Source organism: Petaurus breviceps, unplaced genomic scaffold (genome assembly GCF_028583685.1).
Source record: "Petaurus breviceps papuanus isolate PSGF00001 unplaced genomic scaffold, PetGlider_PUasm1.0 428, whole genome shotgun sequence".
NCBI classification, from domain to species: Eukaryota; Metazoa; Chordata; class Mammalia; order Diprotodontia; family Petauridae; genus Petaurus; species Petaurus breviceps.
Window position 1 is genome coordinate 728,792 of NW_027186331.1, and position 19,704 is coordinate 748,495.

At 52.1% G+C, this 19,704-nt stretch overlaps 1 protein-coding gene across 2 annotated transcripts; it reads right to left on the reverse strand.

Moving 5' to 3' along the window:
• Nucleotides 1-3,441: 3,441 nt before the first annotated feature.
• On the reverse strand, nt 3,442-18,808 carry ESS2 (ess-2 splicing factor homolog). 2 transcript variants are annotated; one of them, XM_069100812.1, is made up of 10 exons: nt 18,546-18,808; nt 17,081-17,249; nt 16,769-16,864; nt 15,893-16,068; nt 15,537-15,654; nt 15,125-15,258; nt 14,062-14,164; nt 9,250-9,359; nt 5,551-5,666; nt 3,442-4,307 (listed from the first exon to the last, which is right to left on the reverse strand). In XM_069100812.1, exons 1-10 carry the CDS (start codon nt 18,708-18,710, stop codon nt 4,031-4,033), a joined length of 1,464 nt encoding a protein of 487 aa, XP_068956913.1. In that variant the 5' UTR covers nt 18,711-18,808; the 3' UTR covers nt 3,442-4,030. The 2 variants fall into 2 exon arrangements, with proteins under 2 accessions (XP_068956913.1, XP_068956914.1); XM_069100813.1 differs by lacking the exon at nt 18,546-18,808 and adding an exon at nt 17,437-17,722.
• Nucleotides 18,809-19,704: the final 896 nt, after the last annotated feature.

Genomic DNA, 19,704 nt, shown 5'->3' on the forward strand with positions numbered 1-19,704 from the left:
AGGGGGCGGCCGTCTTGCCCCCCCCAGGGTAGGCTCTGTCACGTAGCTTCCGTACAAGTAACTCAGTAGGCAGGTGGGAGCAGAAGAAGGCACAGGTGCAAGGAAAAAGTAAAATCTGTCAATTAAACCACTATTTTGATTACGTTCTATAGCTTTCTTCCCACTCAGTAGCGGAGATACTACTTGCTAATCACCAAATAAATCACAAAGTCTATACAAGTGCAAACAATGCCCCGTGAGGAGTCTTTTTCTCTAGGCCGTGGCGGCAGGGCCAAGGGGCCTCACCACACTCCCCAAGGGGGGGCCGGGTTGGGGGTCTACTCAGACAGGGTCCTGGGGGGTAGAAGAACCTGCAGAGAGGCCGGCAAAGGCAGATGGCTATTCACCTCAGGAGCTCCAGTGGTGCCACCCCCACCCCCACCCCCATCAGGCATTCTGCCCCCAACTCTGGTCTCCCATTCCAAGGTGCCTGGCAGATGCCCCCCATACCACACCAAGTGCATCAGTTTCCAAAAAACCTCCCTTCACTTCCAGCTGTTCGATTCCACAAGCAATTTATTAAATAAGCCATTACTCTGGGCTACATTTAGAATTCTGGACCTGAAGTCTGCAGACCTGAATTCAAATACAGCCTATGCATTTACCAGCTACATGACAAATGGCAAGTTATTTTCAGGCCCTCAGTCTTTCATAGGCATAAAATGGGGAAAATACTTATCACACAGTGTGGTTATGATGCTTAAATAAGATGATATACATAAAGCACTTTGGAAGCTTGAGAGAGCTTGACAAATGCAAATTATTATTACTATTAACTACTAGGGGAAAAAGATAGATTAAAAAAAAGCAAGACACAAGGTCACCTGTACCAGTGCCCAAAGAAACAGCCCAACATGGTGTTCTAGGAGGAGACAGGGAAATGAGGGGAAATGGCTTCAAAGGCTCAGGGTGTGAGCTGGGCTTGCAAGGTAAAGGATTCAGGGCCTGAGTCTATGACAAGAAGTAAATATCAGGGACAGGAGTCAGCCCACAGGACAGCGATGGCAGGAGGGAAGCACCATGCCCACTTCCTCCAGGCCGTCTCTCAAATCCATCCTCCTCATCTCTACCCCCGGAATGGCCACTTTACCCTCCCACCGGCCCATCCTGCACATGCTGACATGATGACTGTCTTAGGCGCAGCACTGAGCAGGGACCTCCCCCTTAACTCCTCATGGTTCCCTGGTGGCGACCTAATACTGTGGCCCTCCAGGGAATGCGATCCCTTCTCTCTCACCCAAACACCACCTATCTTTGCAAATCCAGCTGATTAGGGTCACCCCCCCCCCCCCCCCCCAATAAAGCCTTCCCTGACCACCTAACTGGAAAGTGTCCTACCCAGTTCAAATCCATACTAACCACTTTCTTTCTATCCCACTCAACAGCCACTGAAATCACAGATTTGGGGGCGGGGGGGAGGAAGGACTTAGAAATCATACAATCAACCTCCTCATACAAATGGGGAAGTAAAAACCTAAAGTGGGGAGGTTTTCCCCAGGTCACCCAGGGAATAAATAGCAGTCAGGATTCTAACCCAGACCCAGCCTCTAAGATCCCTCCTGCCCAGTGGGATCTGCGCATGTCTTATTCATCTTTCTAACCCCTCACTGTGCTTTATTCGTCATCGACTCCATAAATACTCACTGACTGAAGACTAGACCTGCCCTAGTAAAGGAAATGGATCCTTGGAAACTCCCCAGCCCCTCCCTCAGGAAACCACAGCCCTTTGGCTCTCAAATAGCTTCTAGGGCAGGTGCTGCTGTAACAAAACAGCCCCACTGGGGCCACAAATGGAAGGTAGCTGGACCCTCCTGTCAGGAGGCCTGGGCTATACTCAGACATTTACTGAACCACAGACTTTGGGCAAGTCACTGCCTGCTCTGGGCTCTAGCTTTCCCCTCTTCCAAATGGAGGTGATGGTAACTGCACTGTCTACCCCCTAGGGTGGTGAGCTGTAAATGAGATAACTGGGGGACCCTAGTCATCTTCACCTGCCCCCCCCCAGAGGACTTCAAACAACAGCTGGGGAGGCTATAAGGGAGGAGGGGGTAGATTTTTTTCAGGTATGGTTCGGAGTTTTTAGACAAAATAATATAAAACTAAGGCAACAGGATGTCTGTCTTCAAGCATTAGGAAGATTCTCAGCAGGACATTTTAGCCTTGCTCAGCCTCCCCCAAAGGGTAAACTGTGAACAACGGAGACAAGGGGATGCAAAAAGACATATTTAGGCTTGAGGCAAGGAATATCCGCCTAAGAGTCCCAACTCACCAAAAGCGGCTACATGCTGCAGGAAGGCGGGTTCATCTCCACTGGAGGTCTTCACACAAGCAGTGAAGAAACGATCTAGAGAGGATTTCAGCTCAGGTAAGGATGGACTAAATGTCCTCTCAGGCCATGTAAGACTGTAAGAGGACTAAGAAAAGGAGCCCACACCCTCGGCCTCCACAGAGACAGCAATGTGTCACGAAGGCCACAGCAGCAGCCAGGTGACAATGGACAGGGAGGCTCACAGACACAGAAGGGCAACGGAGGGACACTAAATCAGATATGGGTGCAGCCGCTTCTAGGCCAGGAGCGTCCTGAGAGAGCACCTCAGCCAAACTCACTGCACAAATGGGCAAAGAGGGAGGCCAGAGATCAAGCTCCAAGGCCCTGGGATATGCAGAGCAAGCCTAGGCCTGCCCAGAAAAGGCTGGAGGCCGCTGAGGAACTGGTGGAAAGATCAGTGCACCATCACGTGCAAGCTCACAGAGCTGCTGTGAGGAGGGAAGATAAAGCGTCACTTGTGCTGTGGGCATGAACGTCGCCCAAGGTTCTGGCAGGGTGGTGTGAGCCGAGCGATAAGCCCTGGAAGAATCATCAAGGACAATGACGTCCCTTGGTCTCCCAGCTCCAGTGACTTCCCTTCTCTCTCTCTCTGCACCAATCATTGCAGGCCTAAGGCCTCAGGAGTGGGACCAGAGCAAGCAAACATGGTGGAGAGCCTAGAGGCTGGGAGCTGCAGCCCTTTCTTGTGTAAGGGAGCTTAGGGGCCTTTAGAGTCCCTCCTCAGCTCACCAGACTCTTCCCAGCAGCCGGCCAGCGTCTTTTCACAGACCTCCCCAGGCTGCTCTCCCCGCTCAGACAGAGTTCCCAGGGTCTCTGACTTCCACCCACTGCCCCTGGTCCAGCCCCCCAGGGTCGAAGAGGACGAGTCTCATCCCTCTTTCTAGGTGACAATCATAATGACTGAAGAAGACAGGGCCTGGAGCCCCAGCTCAGACTCTTTAAGCAAGAGCACCAGAGGAATGTGAATTACCACGATTCTCCAACTTGTCCCCATGATTTGAACACAGGTGGCGTGGCCATCAAACCTGCTAAAGACACGAAGCTGAGACAGACTGAGGCAGGTACACAATAGATCTCGACAGGCTAAGATGGCATTTAATAGTCCAGTCCTGTGTGCGGGCTCACAGTTTATACTCCGATACAGAGTGGGAACAATGCTGGGAATGGGATGCTACATCAGGTGGGGTCTCCCTTCCACTGGGCCCTTCACTAAAGCCCCAAGGAGCCCAGCAACCAGCCCACAGCTACATCCTCACGTTTTTTCCTCCACCAAGGCAAGGATGAGCATCCCGATCTCATGGAGAAGGGAAGTGAGGCTAAGAGAAATGGTCGGTGCCACCCACTCCTAAGGGTCAGGAGAAAGGACCCTCCCCCAGATCCAGGCCTGCCAAGCCCTGCCCAGACTGTGCGGCCGGCCCAGAGGGAGGGGCCATGCAGCCAGACAGGGATGGGAAGCCACTTTTAATGACAGCCGCGATTTCAGCTTGCATATGAAAAACTGACCGAGTGCCCAGCTTGTCGCTGGGTCCTGGTGGGGCCCCTTGATGGGAGGCACTTCCATCCCACCTGACAAAGAGTCCTGCTGCCACAGAGGGGGAGCTGCCCCAAGGGTCCCACAGCCAGGGAGGGCTGTGCTCTACCCAGGTCCCCAGCACAGGGTCCTCAGAAGAAGTCTGACGCTTTCCGTCTCTTGGGGAGCTGCAGGAGGTTGTCAGTGATAGAAGCAGGGTCCTGGGTCAGAGGAGTCCTCGTGGTAGTGCCAGGGGCAGGGGTGCCCGTGGGGGTCTGAGGGCCGCCTACAGGCGTCTTGTAGCCAGGATGAACCGGTGATGGTGTGTAGCTGGCCCGCAGAGCCTTATCGGTGTATTTGCTGGCAGTCCTGTTCACGAGGCGTTGCAGGGCCGGGGACATAGCGGGGCTCAGGCCTTTTGGGGTGAGGCTGCAGCAGAGAGGAGGAGACAAGGCTTAGACACTTTCAGGCTTTCGGGCCAGCAGCCATCAAGAGATCCCAGGGCAAAGAGTGGCAGGGACCAGCTCAGACAGGAGCTACCTTACGTCCCTCCTTGATCGAGGACAAAGTGGAGGCCAGAGATTCTCAGCCCTGGGTGTGATGAGGCTCTGGACGACCCTGAGAGCCTTGGAGGCCCTGACCTTTGAGGGTCCAGGGCTTCTGCTAGGGGCAGGGTGACCCCAGCCTCCCCAAGGCCCCTGCAAACCAGGGGCACAGTCCTTTTCCTGAAATGAAAAGGCTCCTCTGGGTTGGTTTAAGGCAATGATGCACAAGCATGGGAGAAGCACACAATGGCTCCAAATGTGGGGGCGCCCAAGACCCAAAGGGGAGAGTGCATTTGTTGCCACACTGAGGACAGTAATAAAAGGACCAGCAGCCCCTGGAGAAGCATCCCAGCCGTGCACCTTCCCATCTGAGGGAGAGCCAGAGTGGAGCTCTGCCAGGGGAGAATGGGCAGCCCTCATTCCTGGGGCCCCTCAGAGCCAGGACCACTCTCGGGCCTTTCTCACTATCTGGCCTAGGGCCTTCTCCCACTGCCCCACAGAGGTGGGGAGGGCAGGGGCATCCTGCCCACATAGCTTTTCCATGTAAACCCACCTGCTTTTATCACTTCCCCAAGGCACGAGGGACCTGCAGCATGCTAAGGTGCTGAGAGGCTGGGATGGCTGCTCCCAAGGTGCCTTCTGGTGAGAGGGAAGACCCAGAGAACACGGGCTCTGCCAGCAGGACAGCCAGGGCACACTTAGCACATACACTGTTAAAGGCCACAGCACAGGTTCACTGCCTCTGTGGTTATTTTTCCTCTTTCTTTCCTAATTTTTATTGTAATAAATAGCTCATCTGATAGATTAAGAGGTGAAAGAAATATCCAGAAATAAATGTCACGTACCTAAAAAAGGCTTCAGTAAAATTTCAAAAGAAGGTTGGACTAGATGCTAAGATCTGAGTTTGAATCTTGCCTCCACCACCTAAAACCTGTGACTTGGAACAAGCCCTTTCAAGTCCCTAGACCTCAGTTTCTCCATCTGAAAAATGGGGCAATTGTGCTAAGGGACCTTTCCCTTCCAGATCTAAGTTCAGCAATTTTGTGACTGTAGGTCAGGGGCCAGAGCCTCTATGGTGGTCCCCCTTACCCCACCTGCCCTGACAGAGGGCCTGGAGATGGCCTTACCTGGCCAGGTTCTCTGTGACTCTTCTTAGAGCTTCTTGTTTCTTGGCTCGGTTCTTGGCAGCTGCCTCAGTGGCCATCTTGAGCCCTAACCTCTCTCTGCGTCCAGGCTCCAGGATCTGGAGAGACAGTAGGCTAGGTCAGGATCTGGGAAAGGGCACCAAAATACCAGGCCGTGTGTCTGCAGACCTAACCTCCCTCCCATATTCTGCCAACAGCCACACCACATCTAGTCCCTGGCCCAGACTGCTGGCAGAGGAGACAGGCACAGATCAGCAGCTTGGGGGGTAGGGGCTCACATCAAGAGGACAGACAGCAGCTCTCCCAGCACATGCCTAAGGCGCTTTCAGCCAAACTGGATGCTTCAGTCTGCAGGGAGCCATCTCACTAACACAGCAAATGTCTGCACTAGCACAGCAAAAGTGTGAGGGAACGGGAGCAGGGCCAAGCCTGAGGACCCTCCCAATACAGAGCACAGAGCCATAGCAGGGGCTGGCTCCCTTCTCTAATATACTCATCACTGCCAGTAACTACACAGCACTTCACAGGCATCACCTCAGGGGAGCCTCACGACTACCTGGGGAAGCAGGCACTTCTGGGATTCCCCGCTGGCTGATGGGGGTTAAGAGATTCACCCAGGGTCACCCAGCTCAAGGTCTGGCGCTCTGACCACTGCACCACCCAGCCTCCTCTGCTGTCCCACCTTGAGGATCTCCCATCCCCTTTATGAATACAATAAATTCCCTGAACTTGCACTAAAAAGAAAAGGCTTTTATCGACTCTGGGGCTATCAGCCCAATGGTCACCAGGCCACACGTGTGCACTCAGGGGCTCCCAGAGTCAGTGACTTGTCACAGGTTTAAGCTACATCTCATTCCTCTCACCTACTTCAACAATGTGGTCTACCTTCAGGATGGGCCCAGGGTCCCTTCCACCATGCCACAGCAGATAGGCAGCAGCCAACACCTAAAGACAAGCCCCAGTGCACCTGGCCAGGCCTCAGGCCCCACTCTTTCCTCATAGAATCTCCCAGACCTCAACAAAGCACAGAGGAAGGCTCTCCTAGAGGGCTGCATGTATCAGGCCCCTCCCCAGGAGCCCACCATAACCATCCTCTACAGCTGGCCTGTTTTCTCAATTGGTCTGGACCTCAAAAACATTAGAATTCCTAAACTAGGCAGCTTTGGACTGGTCTAGACTCAAATGTGAAGCAGAACTTATATCCTAAGAGAGAGCAGACCTCTGAAAAAGGGCCTCTGGCATTAAGTAAACAAAGGCTAAACAAGTCACATCCTGTGGTTTTCACAGAAATAAATAAAGAATGGTGTGGGAGAGGGCATCTGAACCAATACTGAGCAAACCACAATCTTGACAGAGAAAATGCCCTTAAAAGACTCCAGAGCCCTGATCGATGCAGGGCCCAGGCCCAACTCCCAGAGACTGAAGGATCAATGGCTGCCTCCTCCCTCTGGGCACAGAGACCAAACTGCACGTTGGAAGACAAAGCCTCGAAGGGCAGAACTGAAAGCAATGGGGAAGTCTCAGGGAGTCTGTGATGTCTAGGCTCTAGGGTTGAGCCAATGTAGAGCGGGTATCAGGTGGAACCTCCATGCACAAGGACAGTCCTTGGGCTCCATGGGCGCTCAGTCTGGGTGAAGGGAGAAGCAGCTGCCTTCGGGCCAGGCCTCAATGTTCCCTGGACACGTTGGGTAGCTGAGGGCTCCGCCAGAGCTTTCAGAGAGGAAAGGAGAGCCGCGCCATGCTTTGTGGCTGGTTGGCTGGGCTGGCAGACACGACGACCACATCAGCCTCTGAGGCCCTCTTAGAATCCCCATCAGAAGCCTCCCCAAGAAGATTTTATGACCAAACATGAGGTAGAGAGCATCATAAAATGCAAAATGGATAATTTTCATTACATTAAATTGAAAAGTTTCTGAACAAACAAAACCAATGTAACCAAGATTAAGAGGGAAGTGGGAAATTGGGAAAGAATTTGTCCAATCAGTGTCTCTGATAAGGTTCTCATTTCTAAAATACACAGAAAACTGAGGCAAATGTATAAGAATACAAGTCATTCCCCAATTGATAAATGGTCAAAGGATATGAACAGGCAGTTTTCAGAGGAAGAAATTAAAGATATCTATAAGCACATGAAGAAATGCTCTAAATCACTATTGATTAGAGAAATGCCAATCAAAACAACTCTGAGGTACCACATCTCACCAGTCAGATTGGCTAAGATGACAAAACAGGAAAATGACAAATGCTGGAGAGGATGTGGAAAAATTGGAACACTGATGCATTGTTGGTGGAGTTGTGAACTGATCCAACCATTCTGGAGAGCAATCTGGAACTATGCCCAAAGGGCTACAAATAATTTCATACCCTTTGACCCAGCAATACACCACTTCTAGGGTTGTATCCCAAAGAGATCACAGAAGTTGGAGGAAGACCCATATATACAAAATATTTATAGCAGCTCTTTTTGTGGTGGCAAAGAATTGGAAATTAAGGGGGTACCCATCAACTGGGGAATGGCTAAACAAGTTGTGGTACATAAATGTAATGGAATATTATTTTGCTATAAGAAACGAGGAGCAGATGGACTTCATATTTACCTGGAGAGGCTTAAAAGAACTGATGCTGAGTGAGAAGAGTAGAACCAGGAGAAATTTATTCACAATTACAGACAGAACATATGTGTGACAACCAACTGTGATAGACTGGGCTCTTCTCAGCAATGCAAGGCTATAAGACAACTCCAAAAGACTCATGATGGAGAGAGATGTGTGCATCCAGAGAAAGAACTACAGAATCTGAATGCAGATTGAAGCAAACTATCTGCTCTCTTTCTTTTTCTTGTTTGGTTTTGCTTCCTCTCTCCCATTGTTCATTCCATCAGTTATAATCCTTCCTTACAACCTGACTAATGTCTAACGTGAAAGTATTTGCAGATCCTATACTTGATTCCATACTGCCATGAAGGGGGGAGGAGATGGAGGGGAAGAAAACTTGAAACTCAAGGGATTGAGGAACTGAATCTTTTAAACTAAAAGTGAACAAACAAATTAATAAAGACCAAAAAAAAATTTTTTTAAATAATCCTCCCCAACAAACAGCCATCTACTCAGCCTGCCCGAGGACCTCTGTGAGAGGAAAGGTGCCACCAAACAGAGGCAGCCCCTTTTTTCCCCTCACTGCTCCTGGTTTGGCCCCTGGGGGCCGAGCAGAACAAGGCTCGAGCTCCCTGCCCCATACAACCCTGCCAGGGTCTGTTTCCAGTCATTAAGACCCACAAGACTGTCTGAGTGAAATGCTTCATGCCAACCTGAGCAAGCTCGATGGGCAGAGCCTGTAGACCTGCCAACAGGTGGATCAGCCTGCCCACAAAGGCAGTGAGGTCAGTCTGGCTGGACCTCTTCTGGAGGAAGCCAGGTGGGGTCTTTGGGATAGCCATAAAAACTCAAAGCAAGCTCAGGAGCCTATACATGCATTCTGCAGACTCCATTCTCTTCCCTTCTGGGAAAACCTACATATCTATTGCTTTCCCCATCTTCACAGAGGAGGTATTCCATAAACACCACCCCAGGTGACCGTGTTCTTCTCCCAAACCCTTGATAAACGCCCTCTCCACCCTGAGAAAGACAGACAGACAAACAGACAGACAGACAGACAGACACACACACACACACACACCCCTACCTTGAAGGCTGGCCCTGGAGTTCTGTCCACATATGGAGTTTCTGATCCATCAAGTCGCAAGGGGGTACTCTCAACCTCCCCCCATGTCATCATGGGAGATTCATTCACACCTAGAGAAGACACCAAGGCCAAGACTGAGTCAGTGAAAAGCAGCAGAGGCTAAAATATCCAAAGGTTAAGGAAAATCACTGGGGGAAGGGGAACAGACCAGGACATACAACTAATCCTAGCACTTGCTCCTCCTCTGCCTTCCCCCCACCTGCACCCCACACCAGGGCTCACACTTACATGGGAAGCCCTGGCCCTAAGCAAATAATCCAGCCTTGGGGGACAGTCGCTTACTCTGAGAGGTCAGGGCCTAAGGAACCACTGCAAGCCCGTCCACACTTCACCAGCCCCCTCAAAAATGGGAGCAGAGAGATGATTCAGGGCCTTTGGAGGTATATGGAGAAAAGAGACGATGGGATGAGGACACAGAAGAGAATGCTGGGTAAGTCTACCAAAGCTTCATCATCTAAGGGCCTAAAGCAGAAGGCAATGGAGTCCCCAAAGCTCCACTCCAATTTAAAAAACAAAGCCAACAACATCTGCAAATCCCTGGGTAGAAGCAACTGCTATTATCAATATCAATTATGTGATCAATATCAAAATCCGTAATTGTGATCAATACCAGAAGATATTATTATCTCCATCCGTTAGAAAGTAAGCCCCTTGAGAGCAGGGACTGGCTCAGCTGTTCTATTTGGATCCCCAGCATTGTATGTACAAGCTATGCTATGTACTATGTACACACTAAGCATTTAATAAATGCGTCTTCATTCATTCACAAAAAATGACTACTTCAGTCTGCCAAGTGGCGTGCCCTTCACATGGGGTGGACATAACCTTGAGCTCTCTACGCACTGGCAGCCTAGTCCACGCTCTGAAGCAGGTCCTGTGGGGCTGGCGGGCCTGGCCAAAGACAAAGTCTGTTTTCCAGGGCCAGCCCGAGGACACAAAGGCTCATCAAGATGATGGTTCTCAGGGGCGGCCAGGTGGCTCAGCGAGTAAGAGCACCAGCCCCAGTGTCGGGATGACCTGGGGATCAAATCTGGGCTCAGATACTTAGCACCACACCCAGAAATAACTGGCTGTGTAACCTTGAGCAAGTTACTTAACCCCGATTGCTTTAAAAAAAAAAAAAAAAGAAATCTGAAGAGAGACCCAAAGACAACAAGGCTGTAAAAGATCTGTGGAGATTTTCACCCGTGAAGACAGTGGCGCCATCATGTCTGAAATAAGCGGAGTTCTGGATGGTTAGGGAGGAGATGGAAGCAGAAGGAAGGAAAGGAAGATTGAAGAGGTAACTTGGTTTGACTCCATGGTCATCAATATATAAAATAAACTAGATAATGAAACAAGTAGACAGGTCCTCCTTAAACAGCTGCCACCAACATGGAGGAAACCCTGCCCAGCGCAGAGGCATGACAAAGAGGCCCTCCAGGTGCCCAAGTCTTCCAAATGCTTTTCTGAGTTGTTGCCTTTTTTTTTTTAACAAGCCCAACTGAGGACATGAAGCCCCTGAACACTAGAGAACCTCCCAAATGACAGCCATGATCACCCACAGAGTCTGGCCTAACTGTCCACACAGGAAAAACCAAGCGGATGAAGAAAGCCCACGTCACAGCTGTACACATTCACAACATGCAGACCACAGGCAGACACTGTGAGTGGACAGGGGATTGGGCCCTGAACTAAACAGAGAGAAAGCAGCCTAGACCACCTTCGAGAAGCTTCCAAGTTCTTTACTAGTGCCAAGACTCTCCCCTAAGCAAAGGCCCACGTGGCTAACAGCCATTTCCTTGCAACAATGGCGGGTGGTGGCCAAGTTACAGAACGTGAAAGTCTCTGAAGACAGAAGCTGCGATTCCCCCACAGGGCAAGGGGGAGATACAAGGAAGAATATGGGAAGGAGGACGTGCAGGTCACCCAGAGAAAGCCCCAGGCCTGAGGGACACCCAAGGTGGCACAGATGCAGGGCATGGGCATGCAGGCACAAACAGAGGGACACCTCAGGGGTGTCTCAGTCTGTGGACTGTCCACAGCGGCTCCGTTTCTACAGCACTCTGGCATTTACCAAGGGGTCACCAGACAAAAGAAGGATGTGTCATGATCTATGAGGAAATTCAGCCCCGGAGTGAGTAAAGGGCACCCCTGGGGAGGCAGAACTGGGCCTCAAGCCCAGGCCTTTCTTGCCCACCTGTGCCGTAAAGCCCTGGTTGCTCATGACCTTGGCAGACAAGGATTATCATTTCCACAGCTTACAGCTGAGGAAATAGAGGAAGGCACCTGTTCAAGATCACCTGGCTCAGGAAAAGCCACAACTAGAAGCCAAGGGTTCTGAGTGCCAGGCCAGCGCTGTTGCCACGAGTCTGGGTTTTCAGAGCAGAGGACCCACATCCCTTGAGATATACCATCCCACCAGAGGCAGCGTGCCTGGCCGACGACAACGTCTTAAACCACATATGCAGGGATGCAGCCAAGATGGCAAGAGTAGAAGCACAAACTGGGTGTGGGCTCTGGCTGCAACCATTTCCAATACCTGTAAAAAAATGACTCTAAACAAACTTTAAAGCTGCAGAGCCCACAGTGACAGAGAGACAAGTCTCCTGAAGGTGGCCCAGAGGGCTGACAGGAGAGGTCTACTGCGGCCTGCTGGGAGCCGAGTGCAGCCCCACGTGAGCCGCACATTTCTGGCCCAGGGTGGCCTGACCAGCAGGGGCCAGAGCAGACTTCAGGGGAGTGGAGCACCAGCAGCTGTGCTGGCTTCCAGGCTTCTCAGCCCATCAACGCCAAAGACAAAGTAAAAGGTCAGTGTGGAGCTCTGCTGGAAGGGGAGACAGGGGAGTCTGGTCCAGCCCCTGCCTCTGGGGCGAGAATGCAGCGGGCCGCCCCAGGAGCTCCTGGCCTGCAGATCACAGGGGGACCAAGCAACCATTCAGAGGGCAATCGCTCTTGCTTTAACCTGCTTGGATCTGGGTGGAGGTCCTGGGGTGTGTGGCCAGGTGCCAGAGCTTGTGGAGGCTATAGAGACAGCACCCTCCTAATAGCTCCAGCAGCCGCGAAAACCCTAGCATTTTGGGACAAAGCTCTCCACTCTGGAGGCAGAGTTCTACTGTGGCAAAGAGCTCAAAAGTCAAGTAACTGGCTAACAATATGAGCAAACAGAAGAAGCACAAAAAGACCAGACAATCCTTTTTTGGAGACAAAAAGGATCAAGGCATGGAGAGGGAGGAAGACAACAAAGTCAAAACTCCCGCAGCAAAAGCCGCCAAGAAAAATATGAGCTGCTCACAGGCCATGGAGGAGCTCAAGAGGAATTTTGAAAATCAAGTAAGAGAAGTGGAGGGAAAATTGGGAAGAGAAACGAGATCATGCAAGAAAATCATAAAAAGTGATTCAACAGACTGCTAAAGGAGACCCAAAACTACACTGAAGAAAATAACACCTTAAAAAATAGACAAACTCAAATGGCAAAAGAGGCCCAAAAAGCCAATGAGGGTAAGAATGCCTTAAAAAGCCAAATTTGCCAGATGGAAAAGGAATTTCAAAAACTCACTAAAGAGAGTAACTCCTTCAAAATTAGATTGGAGCAACTGGAAGCTAAAGACTATGAGAAATTAAGATACTATAAAACAGATCCAAACAAATGAAAAATTAGAAGGAAATGTAAAATATCTCATTGGAAAAACTACTGACCTGAAAAATAGATGCAGGAGAGATAATTTTAAAATTATTGGACTACCTGAAAGCCATGATCAAAACAAAAAGAGCCTAGACACCATCTTGCAAGAAATTATCAAGCAAAACTGCCCTGATATTCTAGAAGCAGAGAGCAAAATAGAAACATATATGTGTATATATGTATGTATGTATACATAAATATATATGTAAGTGTGGGCATATGTATGTACATATATACATAGACAGAGGGCATAGAAGAGTTGAATACGAAGGTATGATATCTAAAAAATAAAATTAAAATTAAGAGGTGAGAGAGGAATTTAATGGTAGAAGGAGAAAGGGAGAGATAGATTAGGGTAAATTATCTCATATAAAAGAGCTAAGAGAGAACTGTTATAATGGAGGGGAAGAGCAGGAAGGCGAAAGGGAATGGGTCAGCCTTACTCTCATTGAATTTGCCTCAAGGAGGGAATAACATACACACTCAATTGGGTATCTTACCCTACAGGAAAATAGGGAGGTAAGGGATACAGGCAGGGATGCTAGACTAGAAGGGAGGGTAGTTAGAAGCAAACATTCTTGAAAAGGGATAGAGTCAAAGGAGAAAACAGAATAAGTGGGGGCAGGACAGGATGGAGAGAAATAGAGTCAGTCTTTCACAAAGTAACTACTACAGAAATGATTTAGGTAACTACACATGTACAATCTATATTGAATTGCTTATTTTCCCAGTGGGGGTGAGTGAGAAGAGAGGAGGGGAAAAGAATCTGGAACTCAAAGTTTTAAAAACAAATGTTTAAAAATTGGTTTTTTTACAAGCAATTAGGAAATAAGATATACAGGTACTGGGGTATGGAAACCCATCTTGCCCTACTAGAAAGTTAAGAGGGGTAAAGGAGGAGGATATAAGAGAGAACAGATTGGGGGAAGGGTATTCAGTAGGCTTGTTATTTTGGGGTGGGGGGTAGGGGAAAGATGGGGAGAAAAAATTATAACTCAAAATCTCATGGAAATGAATGTTGAAAACTAAAAATTAATGAATAATTATTTTTTAAAAAAACACATATGCAAACCAAGGGCTTATCTTACCAGGAGCCGGAGAAGGGGTGGCAACGAATCCATACCCATTGACCTTGGGAGACTCCTGAGGGATCAGCTCTTTGCCGTCAGGTCCCACTTTACCCTGTTTGTACTGAAATACAAAGAAAGCTCCATATGGTTGGCATGCACAGGGCACCAATATTGTTCCAAACCCCAGAAGCTCCTCCCTCTGGCCAGCAGGTTCTGCATCCTCCTCTGGTCAGTGGTGGGAGCTCCCAGCAGCCCCTCTTCACTGCGCAAGTCCAAAAAGGAAGAAGCGAGTCAGGCAGACTGCTGACAATAGCTCACCTCCCTGGCCACTCCTCAGAGCGCCTCCCCTCAGAAGGCAGGCCCTGGACCTCCAGAGGGCACTGATGGCGGGTTACTTGGGCTTCCTGGTTTGACAAGGATCTCCAACAACCCCCAGAGTAAACAAGCAGAGAGAAGAGAAATGCCTTCTCAAGGTCAGAGGCAGCCCGTGGCAGGCAGAGCTGGGCTTTGAACCTAGCTCCCCTCACTTCAACGCCGTGATTATCAGTCTTTTCTGTCCTCCCCTGCCCCTTCCTGCCCCACTCGCAATCTGCTGCAAGTTAAGTCCTCTGCCCAACGGCACAACAAAGCACCAAGTTTGAGGTTCTCTCTCCTGACCCATCCTTACCTTAACCATCCCACCCCGCCCTGTGCCACTGACTCAGCAGGCTGGTCTTCCCTGTTCTGACATAGACCCTGCCTATTCCTGCCTCCTCACCTTTGTCTCTGCAGTTTCCCCTTCCTGGAGCACTCTTCCCCTCTGCCCCACCTAGCTGTCCCAGTCCCAGCCTCAGCCCCCACCACCTTCACAAAGTCTGGCCTGACCCCTCTAGCCCACATTTAGTGTTCACCATAAAGTGTGGCACTTCTCTGAGCTAAAATGGTTTCCTGCACTTTGGCTTTGAAGCAAGAGCAGAGCTTGCAGTCTGTGTGCCCTCTACCAATGCTGGCCGCCCTGGAGCCTCAGAGAAACCTGGCCCCATTTGGTCTGAGGCCAAACTCTGCCTCAGAGAGCTGAGCCCAGCCCCCCATGTCCACACACCTGGGCATTGAGAGCAGCCGCCTGCTGCAGCTGGGACTTGCTCAGGGCCTGGCTGAAAGGGTCCCTGAGGAAACGGGTGTTTCTATGCAGCACCTGCCGGGGCTTCTTAAACACATCCTCCCCGTCAGGGACACCTGAGGAAGTATAAGCAGAAGGTACTCAGAACAGAGGCACTGAGCCCAGGGGGGCCATGTGATTCTGGGCACAGCACTCCCTTGTCTGGGTCTCAATTTCCATGATTATCTGTGGCTAGGACGAGAGTCACATGGCTCCCAGGGACCCCCAGCACCCTCATCTTCTGGCCTCTATAAGCCCAGGCCCCCAGTCCAGGGCCACTATCCCAGGGTCCCCATCCCGGGCGCCACAATGTTGATCAGCAATCCCTGGGAAGCCTCTCTCCAGCCGGTCTCACCCTCAGGGTAGTACATCAGGGAATTCTTAGCCTTGTACTTCCAGGTCTCCACCCCGGCCTGGCTGCTCTGCAGGGCCTGCTGCTCTGTTGACGGTAAGGCCAAGTTCTCCTGCTGCCTCTGAAAGCAGGAGAAAAATGAGAAGGAGCGTCCCCACAGCACTCTCCCTCGCCACGCTGCTGCCTCCCACAGATCAGGGCAATGCCAGGTCCCTCTGCCAGCAAAGCTTAGGGACCAAGCTCCAGAGCAAGCTGAAACACCGAGTCTCCTCTTCCTCCACCAACCATATCCCCAGAGCTCTGCCTTCTCCACCAAGGCCTTGAAAGGCAGATGAGATGTCCCAGAGATCTCTCCTCACCTTTTCAAACTCATCCTCTGCCTCATAGAGCCAGGCATGCCGGGATCGCTCCTTCTCCTTTGCCACTTCCATGATCTCCTGAAACGAGGCATTGTCCTCACTGGTGTACCTGGTCAGGAAAGCGTCGAGACTAGGGAGGGGCTCTTTGTCCTCCTCTTCCTCTGTTTCTCCTGACCCTGACAAGGATAAGAACACAGAGGAGGCTGAGGGATGACCAGCAGCAAGCCTTTCTACCATCCTGGGCAACCTGACATGCCCCTGTCACAGCCAGAGGGAGCCAGGGCTGGGGCCACCTCTCAGTCCTGTAACCCTGAACAAACGACTCACGACTCTTTGGACAGTCAGTTTCCTCCTCCCGCACAAAGGGGATGATACCTCCACTCCCACCAGTCCAAGAGGGTGTGAGGAAACCACACGCCCTCAGGGGGCAGGCTAGCCTGGGTCTTCACCCAGAATAGCCCAGATGGCCTCCTATGGCTACAGTGCAGAGTCCAGCACATCTGCACTGGGCAGCTGGCAGTGAGATGCCAGGCTAGGCTAGGAGGCAAAAGCCCCGAAGACAGAATCACTTCTGCACATCAGAGACCTGGCAGAAGCAACAGAGTTTGTGCCTGAGGTGCTGAGAACACTTGGAAGGGGTCAGCAAAACATCATCAGGGCTCCTGCATCTCTGGGCAGGGATGAGTCCAGGAACAGATGAATGGTACACTGAGTAGCCCCACCATAAGCTGAGCGCACCCTCACTGGGCTGACACCAGAGAAGACCCATGCAGCCACCGGCAGCCCTGGGTGGCTTTGTGGGCAGGATGACCAATGGGGGAACTTCCCCTCTGGTCTGAAGCACCCCTCAATGGCAACAAGGACAAGGGCACTTACCTTCCTCAGGACCTTTGGCACGAAGTCTGGGCTTAGTTGCCAAGGAAGCTGTGCCTGGGTGAACCTCAGGAGTCTCAAATGTGGCTGGGGTCACATCTGAGAAATGAGAGGGGAAAGGCATTGAAAAAACTGGGTCCCTGGCCACCAACTCTGCCACAGTTTGTCAAGGACAAAGACAGTCCTTCTCCTGAGACACCTGCAGCAAAGCCAATCCCTGCGTCCTTCTTCCCCTAAGACCAGCAAGAAGGCCCCTCTAAAGCCCATGCCACGCCTCCTCTGAAAAGGGCCTGCTCCCCCTCCAGCCACCCTTACATGGCAAAGGGGTGTCTCTGGACAATTTGCCCAGCGAGGAGCCAAACTTGATTGCTATCTGCCGCATCCTCTCCAGGTCCCCGCTCTCCTCTGCCTCCAAGTACTCCTTCTGAGCCTGCAGCTTCTCCACGTCAGGAAAGAAGTCCCGCTGAATCACCGTCTGGAGGCCCTGGGGAGGTGAAAGCAAGAGGAAAGCGGAGAGGTCAGGCAAACTCTCAAAGCCTCAGCATCCTCACCTGAAAAGCAGGGTGAAGGCAAGCTCGCCCTCACAGGCCTGGGGAGCAAGGCATTTCTAAACTTCCCAAGGAGATGGCGCCGTTCAGGAGAGGGGCTGGAAATGCCCAGCAACAGCTCACACTGATTTAGCAAGAAGGCTCTTTGCCAGCTGCGCTGCATGGAAGGTTCTACTGCAGACCCCGTGAACACTCCCTGTGCAGCCAGCGTGAGCTCAGAATCTGCGGAAGAGGGAGACGTCAAGGCGTGCAGAGGGTCTGCGTCACATCACAGGCGGGGAGCACAGGGACCGAGCCAGGCCTGGGGGAGACAGCTCAGGCCCACCCGGCGGGGTGAGTCCTGGACTGGCGGCTCTCGCTCTGAAGCCGCCCCCCAGGGCGGGGGGAGTCAGGGCCGAGGACCGGGGGTCGCCGGAGCCGCCCCCCCGGGGGCCGAGGACCAGGGGGACGCCGGAGCCGCCCCCGGGGGCCGAGGACCGGGGGACATCAGAAGCCAGAGGGCCGTCTCTGGGTGTGCCTGCCGCCGGGCGGGCCCCGCAGGCCGCGCCCCCACATCCCCACAACTTCAGGGGCCGCTCTCTTCCTCCTGATGCCTCCGTGGGATCCCAATCTGGGGTGGGGGCGGCGGGGGGAGGAAGGACGGGAAAATGCCCCTGCCCGGGGGGAACAGGCACTGGAAGGGCACGCAGGCCCCACGCTCTGGGGGCGCGCCAGGTGGAGTCGGGAGGACCTGAGTTCAAGTCCAGCCTCAGACACTTGTGAGCCTTAGCCCCAACTGCCCCGCCTTCCCTCTGAAAAAGAAATTGCTGAGGGCCCCCTTTCTAATCCCCCCCTTCTTCCTCTTGGATTAGAGGTGGGGGCCTCCGGGTTGTAGTTAACACAGGGGAGGGGCGGGCGGAAGGGGCGGGGACCCAGGAGTAAACAGACGCGTCACCGCGTGCCCGACAACATCCGGCCTCCGCCCCAGGGACTGGAGGGAGGAACAGCCCGGGCTGCTCCACTTCAGGAAGGGGCTGGGGGGGGGCATCCCGGGCTTCACCCCAGGAAGGAGGGAGGGAGCAAGGAACATTCGGGTCTGCCCTGGGGGAAAAAGGAGTAGGTCGCGGAGGAGGCTGGGAAGAGAAACATCCGGTTCTGAGCGGAGGAGGGCGGGACATCCGGGTCTCCGCCTCCGAAAGGGGGGCAACATCCGGGTCTCCGCCTCAGTCGCAGGCCGAGGCGGCGCTTCCTACCTCGATATACTCCTCCTCGTCGAGGACCCGCTTCCTCGCCTTCGCCTCAGTCACCCGCTTGTTGCGTGTCCTGGGGCCGGCCAGGGCCGTGCCTTGCCTCCGCAGGGTGCCCAGCGCTCGGGCCGCAGTGGCCGGCGAGGCGCTACCCTCGCAGGGGCTCTCCATCTCGTTGGGCCCCGGAGGCTGGAGTACGGCCTCGAAGTGGAGCTGGGGGAGGGCGGGAGAGGGAGCGCCGATGACGACACATCCGGCGCGTTCTCGTCACACTGCCGCGAGGGCGGGGCTCGCGCCAAGGAGGGGGAGGGGGGAATCTCCGGAAGGCCGTGGCCGCCCACAGCCCCTGAGGTGAGGGGGCGGAGCGCATTCCGGATGTAGCCCCGTGGCTTGCTGGGAGTTGTAGTCTCCAGCCTGCGGGCATCCCTGGCTTTGGAGCTGGTTCACATCCCTACTGTGACACAAGGGTGGATTGATATTTTGATAGGCTCTAGGATGGGAAGTAGATGGACAATAAATATAGCAGGTACATAACGCTTTAAGTATATCTCATCGGATTCTCAAAGCAATCCTAGGAGGCAAGCTTCCATATCCCCATTTAAGAGTTAGGGAAACTGAGGCAGGCAGAGTTAGGGAAACTGTCTTTGGAAACAACCCAGTGCCTGAATTTTCTCATACATTTGAGCAACCCAGATCACTGGCACCTCTGCCTAAGGCATCTCACCACCCCCCTCCCAGCCCACCTGGATCATGGAATTAGCTTTATCTCACTGTTGCACCTGACTCAGCCCAGACTACTTTTACATATACTTTATATTTATTTATTTATATATACATACCAAGGAGGAACAAATGGCTATCTGAGTGATACGGACTGTTCAAATCTATAGAAAGCAGCCAGTTTTCTACTGATCCCAAGTGATTTGGGTATTGAAACTTCACAGTGACCTAAGACTTTGGAGACATTGTAGAAATCACTGGGGAGGTGGTGCATGCTGGAGCCAGGAGGAAAGTTAGTTTGACTTTTGTGGATTTGGGTATAAGTTTTTTGTATTTTTTGTACCACGTTTAGTGACTTTTTTAGCCAGAATGCTTCCCTGGGAACAGAGATCCCTTTTCATTTGTTGTGGAGACCTAGCTTAAGAGTGTTCTAATGTGAAATGAC